The sequence below is a fragment of the Amblyomma maculatum genome, chromosome 2, assembly GCF_055883805.1.
Source record: "Amblyomma maculatum isolate TAMU_Amacu chromosome 2, ASM5588380v1, whole genome shotgun sequence".
NCBI classification, from domain to species: Eukaryota; Metazoa; Arthropoda; class Arachnida; order Ixodida; family Ixodidae; genus Amblyomma; species Amblyomma maculatum.
This window is the reverse complement of record NC_139345.1, coordinates 206,429,864-206,447,142: the sequence shown is the minus strand read 5'-3', so window position 1 is coordinate 206,447,142 and position 17,279 is coordinate 206,429,864. Positions and strand designations below refer to the sequence as shown.

Genomic DNA, 17,279 nt, shown 5'->3' with positions numbered 1-17,279 from the left:
GTCTTCATTCCTTTTCCTTGGTGTTTCCTGTTTTAAATCTTTGACCGTTTCTGATGAAGGCAGCCTTCCTGTTACCAGAGGCGGCAGTCTAGAGAGTTAAGGCACGCTCACACTAGCGGGAAAACGCGCAACGCTGGACGTTCTCCGCGTGCCGCTTCCCGCAGAAGCCGGTTTTTTTCCCGCAGGCTGACTTGTTTGACGTTCCGCGGAGCGATGGGGTCGGGAGCTATTTTTCCCGTCCCGCAGAACGGAGTAGCCAATCGGAGCGGAGCGCAGACCGTGACGTCAGTCCAAGTTCATGACTCCCGGCGGCGGCTGCGCGGGCGAACAGAGCATCGCTGCGGTTGCTGTTCCAGCATGAGCATGCGGCTTGAGGAATTTGAGCGTTTTTTGGAATGCATTCGACCCTACCGCTTCCTCTACGACAAGACACACGGCGACTATAAGGACACGGATCTAAAAAGCAACCGATGGGAATTAATCGGACTGGAGTTTGGCCTGACAGGTAAGTTTATTTTGTTGTGGAGTGTCTAGTATCTGTTGTCGATACAAGTGTCTGTCAGCATGAGAAAAACATTTTCTGCAGCTTCCCAGGCGTCCGCAAAATTTAGAAATGCAAGGGACCGTTGGCTGAAGATAGTCAGCGGCATTGACGCCACATGTCGGAGTGGGGCACCCGGCAACGGCGACAACGGCGCGAAAAAGTGGGCGCTTTTCCCCCTGATTGACGGCATGCTGCGAAGCACGCCGCACTACGCCAGCAGGTTAGTATACTGACACCTTTGCCGCTATGTTTTACCTTTTCAGTGTGAATATTTTTATGACTTGGTACATAGCCACAGTGCTCCAAAAGAGGTTCCGCTACCATTTGCGCAGTGGGAAGCTGTAGCAGTGATGTATGTTTCCTTCTTTGCTTGCCCTACTCAGAACTTTTTCAGCGCCATAATTCTTTCTCAACAACCCGTACCGCTTCTTTTCATGCACACCTTTTCGTTCGCACTTTCGAAACGCGTGCTTAGCCCCAATATCATTGAAAAGCTAGTTAGATTTGGGTCCGACCAGGCTGCGCTAGTGGCAGGCCATACTTAGCAGTTTCCGGCTCCATTTGTGCTTGCGGCACTTTGCTATTGTGAAGTGCGAATTTAAAACATTCTTTGATATCTCCCGGGAAATATTGCAAATTCCATGTTCTCATTTCGCGTCGTTTGAACGTTTACGCCTCGGAGAGTTAGAAGAATTAAGCATATTGCCTCACTGACAGTGCTGTAAACATGTTTTTTTTTTTTTTTTGCACTTCAGGATCACGACAAACATACGAAAGAAAACCGGGTATGTATAGTTATAACCTGCAGCTGTGATCTGCATGCATGCTTGTATGCCTGAGCACCAAAATGTTCTTGTGTGGCGTCTGTTATGCAGACAATCACAGGGGCCGAGTCAACCGAGTTGCAGCAGGTTTGCTACCCCAGAAAGGTAGGCAGTATTGTCGGCATGTTTGGCTGGCAAACGTATGCAATAATGTCAAGCTTCTGATTGTATTTTAAGCAGTGTTGAGGCAAGGTGAGAGGGCATTTCAATCTTCAGTGGGCTTATTTCATGCAGTACTGACACAAGACAGAGCTCTCCAGACATGGAGCTTCTAGGAATGTAAGTACACACTCAATAAGCAAGTGTGTACTGTGCTATACACTACACACTACAGATTTCGACGTTTTTGTACCTTACAAGGATAAACCATACATTTGTGCTTCTCAGTATGTTTTCAAGCAGTGTTGGTACCTGGAGAGTACAAGGAATGTCATATTTCAATACAATTATTTCATGCAGTGCTGATACAAGCAGCCAGAGCCCTGCAGAGGCACAACTTCTCGCATTGTAAGTAGACACATCCATATATAAGTCATATCATGCCGTAAGTTCAGTGAACTGACATTTTATGCAATCCAGATATGACGACACAGTTGTCAACTCGGATGACGACGACAGCAGGTAAGCATCTACCAGCCTTTTTACTGAAATTAGCAGGAACTGCCTGCAGTAATTGATATATATCAGAAAGTTTGGAAATGCATTGTTTGTCATGCAGCCCGGCACCTGCCCAAGCTAGGGTTCCAGGGTCTAGCAGCCCTACAACGGCTCAAAACTGGGGGCCGCCGCCTCTTAGCCCTGCACCAGCTGAGACTGAGCTACTTGGGCGATACACACCCCCAGCCAGGTAGACAAGCAAGCAAGCAAACTTTGTCATGTAGTCATTTATTAACTTTTTTGTGCTTTTTCTTCTCAAGGCTGTCCAAAGGAACACCTTCAGGTGGGCCACCTTCACGGTATGTACTTGCAAGTGTCATACTTCCTAAGATAAAAGATAAAAAAAATGGTGTGAAACAATGCAGTTTTCATCATTTTGCAGAAGAAAGAAAAGGACAGAGGACACTTTTGAAGACTGCGTCAAGGCGAGCCTTGACAGATGTGCTGGCAGTCTTGCTAGCATGACGAAAAAAAAAAAGAATGAACAAGAATGTGACGACAGTGACGCCACGGGCCGCTTAGTCACTGCGAAGCTTCGTGCTCTAACACCAAGGCAGCGATCGGAAGCTATATTTAAGATTTCTAAAATTTTGTACGAAGCCGAGCAAGAAAGTCTGGAATTTTGAAGGGAAATAAAGCTAACAATTGTTTGAATTCAAGAGTATCATGCCTGCATTAATTTTAAAGAATATCTTTTAGAGCAGATGCAGCATTATCCTGCTTGTTTTACCTTCCGTCCTGCACGGTTGACAATCCTTTCTTGCCATGGAACTTTGCCATCCGTGACAAAATATTGTGCAAGTCTGTCACGCACATCCATAGCAGACCTGCAACACAACATCGGAGTAGCTCAAGATACACTGCATAAAAATGTTGATTGACATAGGCTTTCCCTATTTACCTTGCAGAGTGGCAACCTTGTCTACTTATTCCTCTAAGTCCTGGAAGGTCATTGCCGTCTGTCCTCCATAAGCCAGCAGTCTCATTTCCCTGCCAGTCCTCACTGTCGGCATAGCCAGTTGGGCTGTAGGCAGATCGTGCCAATGCGCTCTCCGACATCATGAAGTTATGCAGCACAACACATGCCTTGCAGATATTTTCCGTCGTTTCCTCTGATGCTCTAAAGGGCCTCCTTAATATTCGCCATCTTGCTGCCATAATTCCAAACGAATTTTCAATGACCCGACGAGCCCGGCTTAAACGATAATTAAAAGTAGCTCTCTGCTGGTACTCCTCACGTCCAGATGGGCTTAATCTGTGCTTCTGCAGGTCTGTAAATGAAAGCATGAGGCATATTAATTGAAAGCAACTTGCCACATTAAATCATTTTAAATTTTTAGCACTACAGCATAAAGGAACAATGAAAAATAAAGTGGATAATGGCTGTATTTGACCAATGCTTACTGCTCTAGATCATCATCACCAGCAGCAGCCTGACTATACCCACTGCAGGGCAAAGGCCTCTCCCATATTTCTCCACTTAACCCGGTTCTGTACCAGCTGCATCCACTTGACCCCTGCGAACTTCTTAATTTTATCCGCCACCTAACTTTCTGCCGCCCCCTGCTACGCTTTCCTTCCCTTGGAATCCAGTTTGTTACCCTTAGCGACCATCGGTTATCCTCTCTTCGCACTACATGTCCTGCCCATGTCCATTTCTTCTTCTTAATTTCTACTAGAATGTTGGTAACTTGAGTTAGTTCTCTGACCCACTCTGCACGTTTCCTATATCTTAATGTTACCCCTACCATTTTTCGTTCCATAGCCCTCTGGGTTGTCCTCAACTTAAGTAGAACTCTCTTGGTTAGCCTCCAAGTCTCAACGCCATAGGTGAGTACAGGTAAGATGCAACTGTTATATACTCTCCTCTTTAGCAATACCGGTAAGCTGCTAGTCATAATCTGCGAGTGCTTGCCAAATGCGCTCCATCCCAATCTTATTCTTCTTGTTATTTCCTTTTCATGGTCCGGATCTGCGGTTACTACCTGTCCTAAGTAGACATATTCGCCTACTACTTCCAGTACTTCGCGACCTAATGTAAACTGCTGTTCCTTCCGACGCTGTTGAACATTACCTTAGTCTTCTGCATATTGATTTTCAAGCCTACCTTTCTAGTTTTCCTGTCTAGGTCATCAATCATTATTTGCAGTTCATCCCCCGAGTTGCTTAGCAAGGCAATGTCATCAGCAAATCGCAGATTACTGAGGATTACTGCTCTAGATGGCGCATTACAAAATGCGTTATGTCACTAAGGATGACTTGCATTCTATATTTGACTTAAAAAAACGAGTTTGATTACTGCAAGTACCGTTGCTTTTGAGAAAAAATATGTGGCTGGTTACTGTGACAAAAAAAAAATAGAGATTTTAATGTGGACTTCAAAGATCACAAACTAAACTGTCTGTTTAAATGAGCATAATGCTCTTTGGTCGCATTCGACTAGGGTACTTCACCCAGATATTTGCTCTAAAATGGAAAACAAATAACAGAATTACCTCCTGGGCAACAAGAGCAACTTTAGTGAGCATCAGGAAATTACTGGCTATAAAATGCATAATGCTAATCATAAACAGGCTCACCACGACGGGCATAGGGACGCATGAGGAATGTCTTCAAAGGGAAGGCTTCATCACCTACAATAACGTAGGGAATGTCACCTGCCGACCCGACAGTGGTGGGGGCTGGAACACCACACCAGTTGTTGGTGAGATCTTTCAGCAAATCTGAACGTAAAAATATTCCTGAGTCCCCTTCACCACCATAGTGGCAAAGATCCACATATGTGAATCTGAAACAAATGTCATAAGAGAAGGAAATCAGTAAACTAATAATGAGTGCTATACTAGCAGGTGAGAAAGACTAGGTTAAACCTCTCCAAAATAAATGACGCCACTATAGAAGAATATTTTACTCTGATATTGCTAAAAATATTAAATGCATGCTATCAGAACGTGGTGTTTTTATAGCGCTCCGTCGTAAAATATTTCTCTGCAGATGCTCATTGTCTGCTGCTGCATTTCTTACAGCAATCAGTCAGCTTTGACATTAACGTTTACCGTTGCTACAACCAAAAAAGCAAAACACCGAGCTGTAGATGGCTAGAAATAAGTTGAAACCAAGTGCAGGTAATAGCTTTACCTGTAATGTGCATCACAGCAGGCCAAAAGGACAACACTGAAAGTTTTTTTGTAGTTCATGTTTCTTGACCCAGAGTTATTCGGGCATTCAATGTTTACATGCTTGCCGTCAAGGCTTCCAATGCAATTTGGAAAATTCCAATAGTTTTCCATGTCCAATGCAATCTGAAACAGACACAAATTTGGCAGCAGTAGCTGGCTTAGTAAACAATTTCATAGAAGTGGGGAGAGAGAATAGTGCATATAATGATCAACCAATTAAAATTATGCAAACATAAATGTCCTCATCTCTGCTTCCTGTTTGTTCGGCTGAAACTATTTTCTTTATGAAACATAAATAATTTCACGAGTTTCAAACATTTACACGTAGGTCTCGCAAAACAAAACAATTCATATAAAAAAATACTTAAAAACCTCTGAAGATGCGAGATTTCACTGCGTAATCACAGCACAAAAAGAATAAAGTAAAGGAGGCACTCCAGGGTGTAGCACTGACCATTCCATTCAACTTGCACTACATGTCACGGCAACATGTGCATACAATGTTTTAACAAGTTCTGCGGTTTGTTCAAGAAAAGAGATGTTTGTTTCCCAAATTTGTTTCCTTAATTTTAGATTAAGGGTTATCTGAACTGTCACTGCAAGGTGGCGTAAACAGTAACGTGAAATTTATAGTCGTCCATGCAATGAGCTAGTACTGAACACCTTTGCACTGTTAGGAATGAGGTGGCAAGGTTCATATGGATAAGTAGAGTGCATATTTTTTCAACGCAAAATTAAAGACTGGACTAAAAGAGGAGACAGACAAGGGACAAACGCTGAAAAATTCATATTGGATGTTGCAACACAGCATCTATGGCCTCTATATTACGTTTTCACATTGCTATTCGTTTTCTTTGTTTTTTTTTTTAAATAATTTTCTTACCTTTCTCCATTCTACCTCAGTCTGAGGAAAAGGAATGTATTCATCCCATAGATTCGTCCATATTGCAGCTGTGGTTTCTCTTATGAGGACTGAAGCTGTTGATCGGCCAATTAAAAAATTATACGACAAGCTGCGGAACGTGTCCCCATTTGCAAGAAACCTGGAAAACAATCACATATATAATAGAGATATTGAGCAGCAATAAACTGATCGGTACGTTTTGTAAGAAGACAGAACTAATTAAAAATTAAAACAACAATGTGTCTAGTTGCACTGCATTGAAAGGTACTAACAGCGCACCACATTATACGGAGCAGGTTCAGCAAATACATCTGCGGTAAGCTGTCAACCATTTTAATTGGATAAGATTCGTCATAGACACTCACCGTACTGTAATTGCCAGTCGATCGTGGGCCGAAATCGGATCTCTAAATGAAGTCACCTGACGGCTGAGGCTGTGCTTGACGAAGCCCAGCAAAGTGTCAAAGGTGCTTGGAGGCATCCGAAGGTAGCTAAAAAGGGACAGGTGATATGTCAGTTATACCCCGTACGACGAGCACCGACTTTACGAATGCATCACAAGAAACAGTACTTACTCGCGAAAGTAGGCCTCGTCTTCCGCTCGCAGCCGTGGCAACAATAGGCGTGCCTGTCCTTCTTGATCTCGACGGCGAAACATGGGTCGCACCCAAAATCGGCGCTTCCGTGCATTCCGTGCACGGCGACGGTGCACAAGCAACGAACAGACAAGTATTAGTACGTTGACCGTAGCCAAACGTTCATCGTTAGAACCAGGCATCCTCCGGACAAAAAGGGCGACGGGAGAAAAGCTAGCAGACGATCAAGACGACGCCGCCTTCTCTGGTGTCACGTGACTATCACGTTCTCGCTCAACTGGTTTGGGTACTCCCTCAGCGCCTCATTCCACGACAACCGTAGCGGAAAAACGCGCGTAGTGTGAGCTTCATTCCGAGGAGCTGCGACGCAGCGGGAAGTTTCCCGCCAGTGTGAGCGTGCCAACACGCCGCCGCGCGGGCGCTTAGCCGATCTCTCTAGTTGGTTCACAGGAAGGGAAAGGCGCAGTATCTGTCACACGTCCACAGAGCAAGTGTGACAGATACTGCGCCTTTCCCTTCCTGTGAACCAACTAGAGAGATCAGCTAACCTCGGTTTGTCTCTTTCGATACCTTTGCAGAAAAAAATAGCTGTGGTTTAGCTTGTAGTTAAACCTGGAGTTACGCGAGAGCAATCTGCGTGGCTAGCGGCGTCCGTGTGCTGTGCGATATCAGTACACGTTAAGGATCCCCAGGTGGTCGAAATTACAGCGAAGCCTTCGACTACGGCACCCCTTTCTCTCTTTCCGCTTTCACTCCCTCCCCTCTATTACGGCGCGGTTCAGGTGTGCACAAAACACGTGTGACAGATACTGCGCCTTTCCGTCCCTGTGAACCAATTATTTTATTGCGAAAGCAATACTACGCCAGGTTTCGAGCCTTCAGCGTAGCGTGGTCTGGTAGTTACGCCTTGCACCACGTGACTACTGACGTCATACCAGCGCAAGAGCTGGGCTACCAAGTCGGCTCTTCAGCGTAGCGTGGCTCATAACCACACCGGGCGTTTCGCGCTTCGCCCACTAGGTGCGCTGTGGTTGCAGGTTACAGGGTTACAGGTTACAGGGAGATATGGGCTGAGCTTGTTTCGAAGTACGAGAAGCTCAGAGTAAAATAATATATGAGGACCCCTGAGGAAATTGGACAGTAAGTGATGGGCAGCTAAAGTATTTAAATACCTATACCTAAAAAGCATTGACTCTCAATGGAGGAAAATTAGTAGGAAACTAACCAGTAGGTATGCTGGTCACAAGGACAAGGAAATAAAGAACGTTAAGCAACAGGTGAAATACACAGAAGGTAAAAATTGGATAAATTCGATGGAAAAGAAACAGTGTGGAATTATACCGAAAGTGGAAAAGGCAGATGTCACCCGTTAATAATTAAGGGGGTATTATTAACGATGCGCCCTTAACGGTGCGCACACTCCCAGACACCCTTTGAGTGAGTGGGGGTAGCTGTTCCGGTCGCAAAGGAGATGCCCTCGACCTGCGTGGCAAGCTCAGCCGGAAATCAACTACCTTGTGGTGACAGAAGGGGGTGGTAGTTTGGTGCCCAGCGGTCGCCGGTTCAAACCAGAGAAAGGATCGGAGTCAGAAGTAACAAACAAAACACAATTTATGCACAGCAAGAGACGATACAAAGGAATACACAAGATCACTTGAAATATAACAGGCGAGAGGTTCACAGAATACAAACGCTAAGCATGCAATTACACAGGTATCCAATAACGTAGAGGCTTTACAACAGATGAAACACGAGAGAGTACATAAACAAACACCAAATTGTTCACCGGGCACTGTTGCAGTCCGACGCCTCAAGAGTCACGATGTGGCCGCCATACGAGACGAGCGCCGCTCCCTTAAGTCCGTGGGCTTGCCAGCAGCGGGTGATCCCCGGGAGTCCAGCCGAAGCGCAGGCGAATACGTCGCAAAACACGGACGAACTGACTGACTGACTGACTGACTCAACAAGCGGCGCGGTCGCTTCAAATAGGGCGCGCCGCGTCTGTTTGTTAACACGCGCCAAAGCTAGCGCGCACACACACATAACTTCGCTGGTTATAGCTCCCTCTTCTCCCGTCGAGCCGCGCGTCGTCATTGGCCAGGTCCCATAGAACCTTCTCGAAAGGCCTGGTACATTCCAGGCCGATGAACCACCGTCTTCCCCGGGCAAGGGGAAAGAGGGTGACAACAACGCGTACAAAGCTACGCGCTCTCCCGCGCGGGGAAGGGGCTTTGCTCTCCATGCCTTCCACGCGACGCCGTGCGGGCCTCGCGCCGTACCGGCTTGATGAAAATGGGCGCCGATTTCGTGACAGCAGATCAGGAAGGAAGCTTTCTTTGATAACTCAAAAAGCAGTGCCCTACTTTTTTAAGCTAGATCAGGGTGCCTTAGAACACCCAGCTACAAAAAGAAATTTAACAATGAAGATGACGCATGGGCTGTATGTGGTAACTCCAGTGAAACAATTGCCCACATTATACTCGAATGTAATGGTATCCACCCGGAATTCGATGCAGGCGCAGTCACTGCTCCTGAAGCTCTGGGGTTTAGAGATAACAGTGGCCGGGTGAATAAACCGGCGGTGGAAGCTAGCAAAAAACGACAGGAAGATTGGTGGCTTAAAAGCAGAGAAGTGACATAATGTTAGTAATGTAGGAGCAAAATTGAATAAATAGAATGATGGTATAGTTAACCAATCTAAAACAATAATTAATATATAGAGGGAAAAATGAGCATCATAGCAACTGCTACCACCCCGTTTCAAAGGGGACGCTCCTATATTCTATCCATCCATCCTGGTGTGACGTCATAAGCGAGGCGAAGATGGGCTATCAAGTCGGCTCATCAGAATAGCGTGGCTCGTAGCCCCGCCGGGCGTTTCGCGCTTCTCCCACTAGGTGCGCTCTGATATAACAGGTGGTGTCGTTTTCCATTGGAGACACTTCTCCTCTCTTCTCTCTTCGGTAAGTAGAGGAAAGGAGGCTGCACTGTATAAAGCATGCCATTTCAGCGCTTGTAAGACAGTTCGTCATGCTGTCTGAGAAGCAGAGGGAGAAGGCGGCTCGCCAGTGTGAAGCCAGGAAGCGGCAGCGAGCTACGGAGATGGAGGAACAACGCGAAGAGTGTCGAGCCAGACGTCGTTCTCAAGATGCGTCTCGGCGAATGCGTGCTTCTTCTCAAGCCATCGAAGCAGTTGCTTTCGCAGTCTGCTAGGCTTAACTACAACTAAGCCATTGTGAATTTTTGATTATTTATATTTGTTCGGGCGGAAAAGATGCGACTATTGCCGAGAATAACGGACAAAATATATTCGGCGTCATCATGGCCGTGGAAATGTCTCGAGGCAGCGATGTCTTCGTTCTTTTTCCTTGGTGTTTCCCACTTTATAGCTGTGACCGTTTCCGGTGAAGACAGTAATTCTGTCACCCCCAGACGCGGCTATCTAGATATACAAACTAACCTCAGTTTGTTTCTTTCGGTGCCCCAGCAGAAAAGAAAAGTAGCTGTGGTTTAGCTTGTGATTAAACTGGAGTTAAGAGCAATCAGCATGGCTACGCTTAGGTTCGGCTTGAAAGACATGTCTTTTGCACATAGTAGTGACCTCCGGGTGCTGTGCGATGTCAGTGCATGTTGAAAATCCCCAGGTGGCCGAAAATACTCCGGAGCCGAACACAACGGCACTCCTTTCTCACTTTCCACTTTCACTCGCACCTTCCTCCCGTCCCTTACGCCGCGGTCAGGTGTCCAGAGAACAAGTGTGACAGATACTCCGCCTTTCCGTTCCTGTGAACCAGTTATTATTATTATTATTATTATTATTATTATTATTATTATTATTATTATTATTATTATTATTATTATTATTATTATTATTATTATTATTATTATTATTAATATTATTATTATTATTGTTATTAGGGGAATCACTTCACGTACGTGCGCTCTTTGCCTCTCGACGTTGACGATTCAAATTCGGGTGTAGAAGACTTCTAATGGTATAACATTGTCCCTACGTCAACTCCGGGGCACACCGCCGTCACGACGTTCGAACGAACTTTCTGTCCTAGCAATACGCTGTTGTCGTTCGCGTGTACCAACTACAGAGTTATCTTTTTTTTTCCTTCTCTTTTACATTCTTGTTCTTGTTTCTTTTGCTTCTTATGCTTCTTTCTCTTCTTCTCCTTCTCCTTTTTCTTCTTCTCTTTCTTCTTGTTCTTCTTTTCCTTCTCCTTTTGTAGCGAGGTCTACATTGGACACAGCCTCGCCATTTCTCCGTGCCTGTCCGAAGAGTGAAGAAAAAGGAGTTGTGGGAGGCAGTAGCTGGCAGCTGACATGGCCGAGCACGAACTGGATGTAGGGCTTCCTGAAATAACATTTGGCAGGAGCTGCCAACTCGGGTCTCTACTTTCATGCGTGAGGCTGATATCATAATGCGCCTGCCAATACCATTGCATTCACATTATCCCTAGGCCACGCAGGCACATTCATACGGCTCGTTTATGTTGGCTGGTGGCTTACGCTATTGCGTAATAGCGAATGATGATGAAAAACTATTATTGTTTTATACAGCGCTGGTACGGGAGCGTTCCTTAAGGGGTCTCCCTCTTACGGAAGCCCATTGGCGTCGGCCCGCTCGACCAAGGCTCGTTGTGCGTCAGAGTAGTCGAACAGGGCCACTCCTCCTGGGAAATGTTGGGTAGAGGGGGTAGTTTTTGACATGCCCACATCATGTGGAAAATGTTCGAGGACGTTTCCTCGCGGTTCGGACATTTCCCCGTGTAAAGGGTCGAAGTATTTTATTACTGCTGAGAACAGTAGGGTTTTGGTGTAAAGGCGAATGAGAATGCGCTCCTCCGCCTTTGTAAGGCCCTTGCACGGATTACTATATATATTGTATGGCTGGATTGATAAAACTTAATTATTTCTTTGAAAGCGTAGGCGGGATTGGGTTTGGAGTCCGGATCGGTGGGAGAGAGGTTGGTGCCCGGAAAGTGAGCGCGCAGGTGGCGGCATTGGCCGTTTCGTTTCCCTCAAGGCCAGTGCGAGCCGGAGTCCAGATATTCGTTCGATGCGCGGGAGCACCGAGATATTCGCTATTGTGTAAAATATTGCTGCCGAAGTATGCACCCCTGCTCAATATTGCGGCAGGTACCCCTCGAGTCGGTCATGATGACCTGTGAGTCCTGATCTGCGGCGGCTAGGGCGATGGTAACCTCTTCGGCGTGTGTTATATTGCTTGCACGGAAAGTGAGTCCCTTTTTACAGTGTTTTGATGGACGACTGCGGCCGTGTACTAACCCCCATGGTGCGGGCTGGAGGCATCTACGTAGAAGACTCCATGTTTGTTCCGTATTGGCGAACCAAGGCATCTGCCCGTGCGAGACGTCTGCCACTATGGTCCTCTGGTGTGATGTTGCCCGGAAAAGGGCGTCACGTAAGGCATATCTCCACTCTGTTGAGATACGTACACGCTATTACAAATGTATTGAGTGGTGGATGTGTAGCCGGGCAAGGAGACGGCGACCCAACAGCGTTTTAGACAGCCCTGTGTATTTGTTCATCAAGTGTGTCTCTAGCAGTTCATTAAAGGCACTGGTTGGAGGTGTTGACCGGGAGGTCGAGGGCACGCTTGTATATTGTATGGAGAATGACGTCTAGTGCATTCTGGTTAAATCGCGAAGGTGGGAGTGAAAATAGGGAGAAAGAGGTGCCGTAGTGGAGGGCTTCGGGCCACCACGCGATATAGGCTTTCGCCTCATCACACTTTAGTGGTCAAAGGTTCCCATATAACAGAAATACAGCTGAAACCAGAGAGTAAACTACTATGTGCAATCTTTACTTTCAAGCCGAACCTAAGCGTACCCATGCAGATAGCTCTCGCGTAACTGCAGATTTAACCAAAAGCTAAACCACAGCTATTTTTTTTCTTATTTGGACAGGCACGTCGCAAGAGCGAAACTGTGGCCAATGTAGCTCTCACTACAAAGAATAATGACCAATTAAAGGGGGGTTCGGGTTCGATCACTGTGCCGGTCTGCGTCGCCCGGATTGGACATACGGTTATCCGCGAAAGAATGCGTGCTACACACCGGTTTCTGCAGATTTAACCTTTATGTCCTAGTCTAGGGCATTTTGAAATATTAGCTGTGGTTTAGCTTGTGGTTAAACCTGCACTTACGCAAGAGCAATCTGCATGGGTACGCTTATAGCTTCTGCTGGAAAGTAAAGACATGAATTTTGCCCATAGTAGTTTGCTCTATGGTTTCAGCTTTATTTATGCCATGGGGGGTACTTTTGACCACTAAAGTGCGATGAGGCGAAAGCCTCTATTCCGCGGTGCTCTTAAGACCTCCACTACGGCACCTCTTTCTCTCTATTTTAACTCCCACCTTTGCGATGACGCGATAGCATAAGCTACCAGCCAACATATAAAGCCCCGCTTTAACCGAGTCGTATGAACGCGCCTGCGTGGCTTAGCGATAACGTGAATGCAAGGGTTTTGGCAGGCTGATTGTGATATCACCCTCCCATATGAAAGGAGAGGACCGAGTTGGCAGCTCCTGCCAAATGTAATGTCAAGAAGCCCGACGCCCAGTTAGCGCTCGGCTATTTCAGCTGCCAGCTACCGCCTCCCACGACTTTTCTTCGCTCTTCGGACAGGCACGGACAGACACGGCGAAATGGCAAGACTGGCCAATGTAGCTCTCGCTACAAAATAAAAATAAAAATGAGACTGCAAGCATGCTTACGGCTAGGCTGCTATCAGAGCGAAACATGGTTTCCGATATCTGTGATTAATAATTTATCGACAGCTTTTCATCACATCATATTTGTGCTTTACTCAGTGTTTTCACGAATAACCGAGTTTCAGTAAATGTCACTCTCCTCCACCACCTCGCGGCCGACAGTCTTCATATTCGCTATGCTGATGCTGACGCGGCTGAAGCAGTTATGGCGAATGCAACAGCAGTAAAAGCAAGCTTGCTGCTGAAGGTGCCTGTAAGTGTATCCGCACAAGCTCGTTGTCGCGCTTTTGTTTTTAAATGTTTTAAAGCGAAAGTCTTTAAAGCTCATACTGTCAACATTCGTTCGTCCAGTCAAACTATAGCTGTCAATCAAATGACGTCATCACAAAAATACAAATCCTGTCTCCGGGAATCGAACCTCCATTCTTTGGACCACGCGCTTTACAACCGCGCCATTCTTGGGATCGTACATCATAATTCTCCTTGTCAATCGTGAAGAAGTTAAAAAAAGTTGAGATGGCTTAGCTTCGTTAAGCCTGGATATCAGAAGCGAAAAGGTTCGGCGATGCCATGGCTTAGCTTGTGGTTCCTTGGCGTAGTTGGCCTACTACACACACTTTCAAATGGATTGTCTGGGAAGCGAGGCTGAAACTCGCGAGTAGCATAGCCAAGCTCCCTCACCCGAATGTCAAGGTCCACTTTTCGTAAACGGTTAACCTCATCGTCAAATCCAGTTTTCTTCTCAGCAGTAAAACGCGCCCGTCTTGCTGCCTCACTCATACGTTTCTTTTCCAACCGCTCGGCCCGCCGCATCCTCTCGTTTTCATTCCGCCGTGCAGCAGTGGCTTCGGCCTGAGCAGCAGCACCCGACGCATCGTCTCCTGTGATTCTTCTTCTCTTTCCCGACATACAGTGTCACGGTGCCTCGCCGATGGCTTGAAAACATAGCCCAGTGCATTATTATTATTATTATTATTATTATTATTATTATTATTATTATTATTATTATTATTATTATTATTATTATTATTATTATTATTATTATTATTATTATTATTATTATTATTATTATTCTCCTGTGACGTCACGTGGCTTGGCATGCGCAGCTGTGGCTTTTTCTGACGACGGAGCACACGCGAGACTCGGAGTTGCGAGATTCCGTTCTCTCAATGGTAGGGTCCTCAAAACAGTGTCACCTGGAGACAGATAGCGGAAATATTGTAAAAATGAATAAAAGTGCATTTGAAGCCGATCGCACTTGTTGCTTCAATGGCGCAATCAATTGACACTACTTACCTTAGCGCTGTGCGAAATAAAACATCTGTTCGTATCCTCTCAGTGCAACTTATTTGTGATTTTTTAAACGAAACGTTAAAATTAGGCTAACAAGAAGTAACTTCACCGTAATCATTTCCTGCCTTCAGTGAGTGCATGTTACCTTTAGGTTGCGTTCAGAGACACCTCTCGGTAACAATCGCCGTTTAACCCGCTCGCAGGCAACCAGTGAGGAGCAAGAAGTTGCGGACCCTATCGTTGAGGAGACGGAATTACGCCTCGGAGTTGACTAGCCTAGTGAAGCTTTTCGCTTCAATAAATAAACACTGTCACCACCGGGAACCAAACCTCGATCTCTTGGCTGCCCAGCCGAGCGCTTTAACCTACTGCGCCACTATTGGGATCTTGAAACTAACATAATTTTCCCTGTATACCGTGAGGAAGATAGCTAAAAAATAAATAACTCCAGTCTCTACCGGCAATCGAACCACCATACCTTGCATTCCCAGCCGAGCACTTGGTAACCGACTGCGGATCGCGAAAGACACGTCATAATTATTCTTATCTACCGTGAGGATGATATTAGTGATGAAAACAACGCTGCAATTAGTGATAATGATAATGATGACATTTACGGCGCATTTAGTTGATAATGGTAGTGACAGTCAATGTGACGCACCGTGTGCGCCAGCAACACTTAGGCTTTCGCATTTCGGAGTGTAGATTCCACAGTGCTCTCGGAATTTCTTTTAGCGGTCGTAGTAGGTTGTGGAACCAACCTGCCGTCACTACTGACGGCATATCCATGTGACCAGAGAATTTGCAAACTGTCAAAGCACCTACACGGCAAGCTTGTCATGCGGTTTTGGAAGTTGACACAACTTGGCGTCCTATCAGCGATCGGCCATGCAGGTCGTCTCTTGACGCCACACGCCCCATCGACCACTCAGCTCTCAGCCATATCACGTGGTTTCATGACGTCACACTCCCCATCGACCAATCAGCTCTCTGTCATGTCGTGTGGTTTCATGATGTCAGCGTGACGATGTCGTCTTGCGCTGCTCACCGGATTCAGTGCTCCACCGAGCCTTTATAATGCTATCGCACAATGCGCCTTTGCGCCCGTGGTGCAATGACACTCGGCTTGCTCTAACGAGGCCACCCGGTTCACGTCACTGCTATGGACCACACTATCACAACAAGACGTAGAAGTCTAGACGCAATTGCTTCCAGTTTTAAAATAAACCATCGCCGCTTTTGGGACTTACTGCGCGAGGCACAAATGGTGCAGCACAAGCCTTGAGCTGGCACTGCGCACAAGGCTCGCAAGGTGAAGGTAGAAGGCAAGCCGCCGGTCGAGGCTCTTCTTGGGCGTTTATAACGCTGACAATGGCGACAGCACTGGTAGGAAAGCACGCACTATGCATGCAGCGTAACGATCTGCAGCCTCCAATACTCATCTCGCGATAGAAGCCATTCAGGATTTCGTGTTAGTAAAAACCGCAGCACATGCATACCGTACACTTTTGCGGATCGTTGCTCGTTGACATGCAGGCTAACATTAGGGTGTTTTAGAATACGAAGAACCAAGAAAATTGCGTCCCCAGCCCAACATGCGAGCCTACCGGGGTGTTCCCGATGCAGCGGAGCTGGGTTTTCGTTCATCGATTGCAGCGCCTCTGCGGTAAACCATGGAAAACCATTTAAATATATAAAAGCTAACAATATTTTATTTGTCAAAAAGTGCTATTGTTGTAAAAAACTAAATTTAAAAGTGGTAGTAATATAAGTTGTTCTCTTCAGACAAGATAAAATTGGCCAGTCTTAGCCTTTCCAGGCTGAGCCTGGTAACCTCATTTGAACTTTCCGCGCTCTAATGTGCTGACGTCTGGTATCCATTGCTACTAAACGAGGCGAACTGCTAAGCCTAGCAGTTCTGTAAACCCGGAAGCAATCAGGATACACGCTGCGTTTTAGCGCTAAAATTTGGTGGTGTGGGCATCTTTAGATATAACGTAAGCTTCTTTTGCGTTTCGTTTGCGGTCAATGCGTTACACGATGAAGCGGTAACGACGCGCTGCTGAGACGAGAGGCCGCCGCTTGGCCGGGAGCCATGTTGCCGTAACCCAAGTGATCCAACGTGTGCAAAACTACAAAGAAAAATAGGGTCTTCCCCAAACGTTAACCCAAGTCCCCAGGCATGCCTTCCGTTCTGCGCATACGCATTTCGACGCCCCAAGCTCCATGGGGGCCCCTAATATAAAGGTTTTTACTAGTTCCTCTAATCCAGGGGTTCTCAAGCTGGGTTTCGCGGGCCCCAAAGCTTCCGTCGGATGCTCTTTTGGTTTCAGCGATGTACCACTGGACTGCATCCTCCCCACCCTACCCGCTAATCAGGCACAGTGCATGGTTCATTCAAACCTATCTTAGAACGTTAGAGTTTCGAATACTAGCTCCTTTATCCGTTTTGCGCAAACAAATGCTTGAAGAAGTACTAAAGGAGCCGAGCGCGTGCTGGCGGGCGCTGGACGTGAAGTGTCTATTGCTACATGCC

The 17,279-nt window shown here is 46.3% G+C and overlaps 1 protein-coding gene and 1 pseudogene across 1 annotated transcript; one reads left to right on the top strand and one right to left on the bottom strand.

Annotated features, from left to right (window-relative positions):
• The window catches only part of LOC146201116 (ABC transporter G family member 20-like), a 208,151-nt pseudogene that overhangs the window by 145,667 nt on the left and 45,205 nt on the right, over window positions 1-17,279 (bottom strand).
• On the top strand, window positions 358-1,888 carry LOC146201117 (uncharacterized). The gene is made up of 6 exons (XM_084591795.1): window positions 358-505; window positions 587-764; window positions 1,300-1,329; window positions 1,420-1,473; window positions 1,603-1,647; window positions 1,828-1,888. Exons 1-6 carry the CDS (start codon window positions 358-360, stop codon window positions 1,877-1,879), a joined length of 507 nt encoding a protein of 168 aa, XP_084447921.1. The 3' UTR covers window positions 1,880-1,888.

Bases quoted from the DNA above. Each gene is read 5' to 3' on its own strand.
- LOC146201117 (XM_084591795.1), top strand. From the start codon at position 358: ATGAGCATGCGGCTTGAGGAATTTGAGCGTTTTTTGGAATGCATTCGA. The intron at 1,330-1,419 runs GTATGTATAGTT...TCTGTTATGCAG, and splicing joins AACATACGAAAGAAAACCGG to ACAATCACAGGGGCCGAGTC. The intron at 1,474-1,602 runs GTAGGCAGTATT...TATTTCATGCAG, and splicing joins AGGTTTGCTACCCCAGAAAG to TACTGACACAAGACAGAGCT.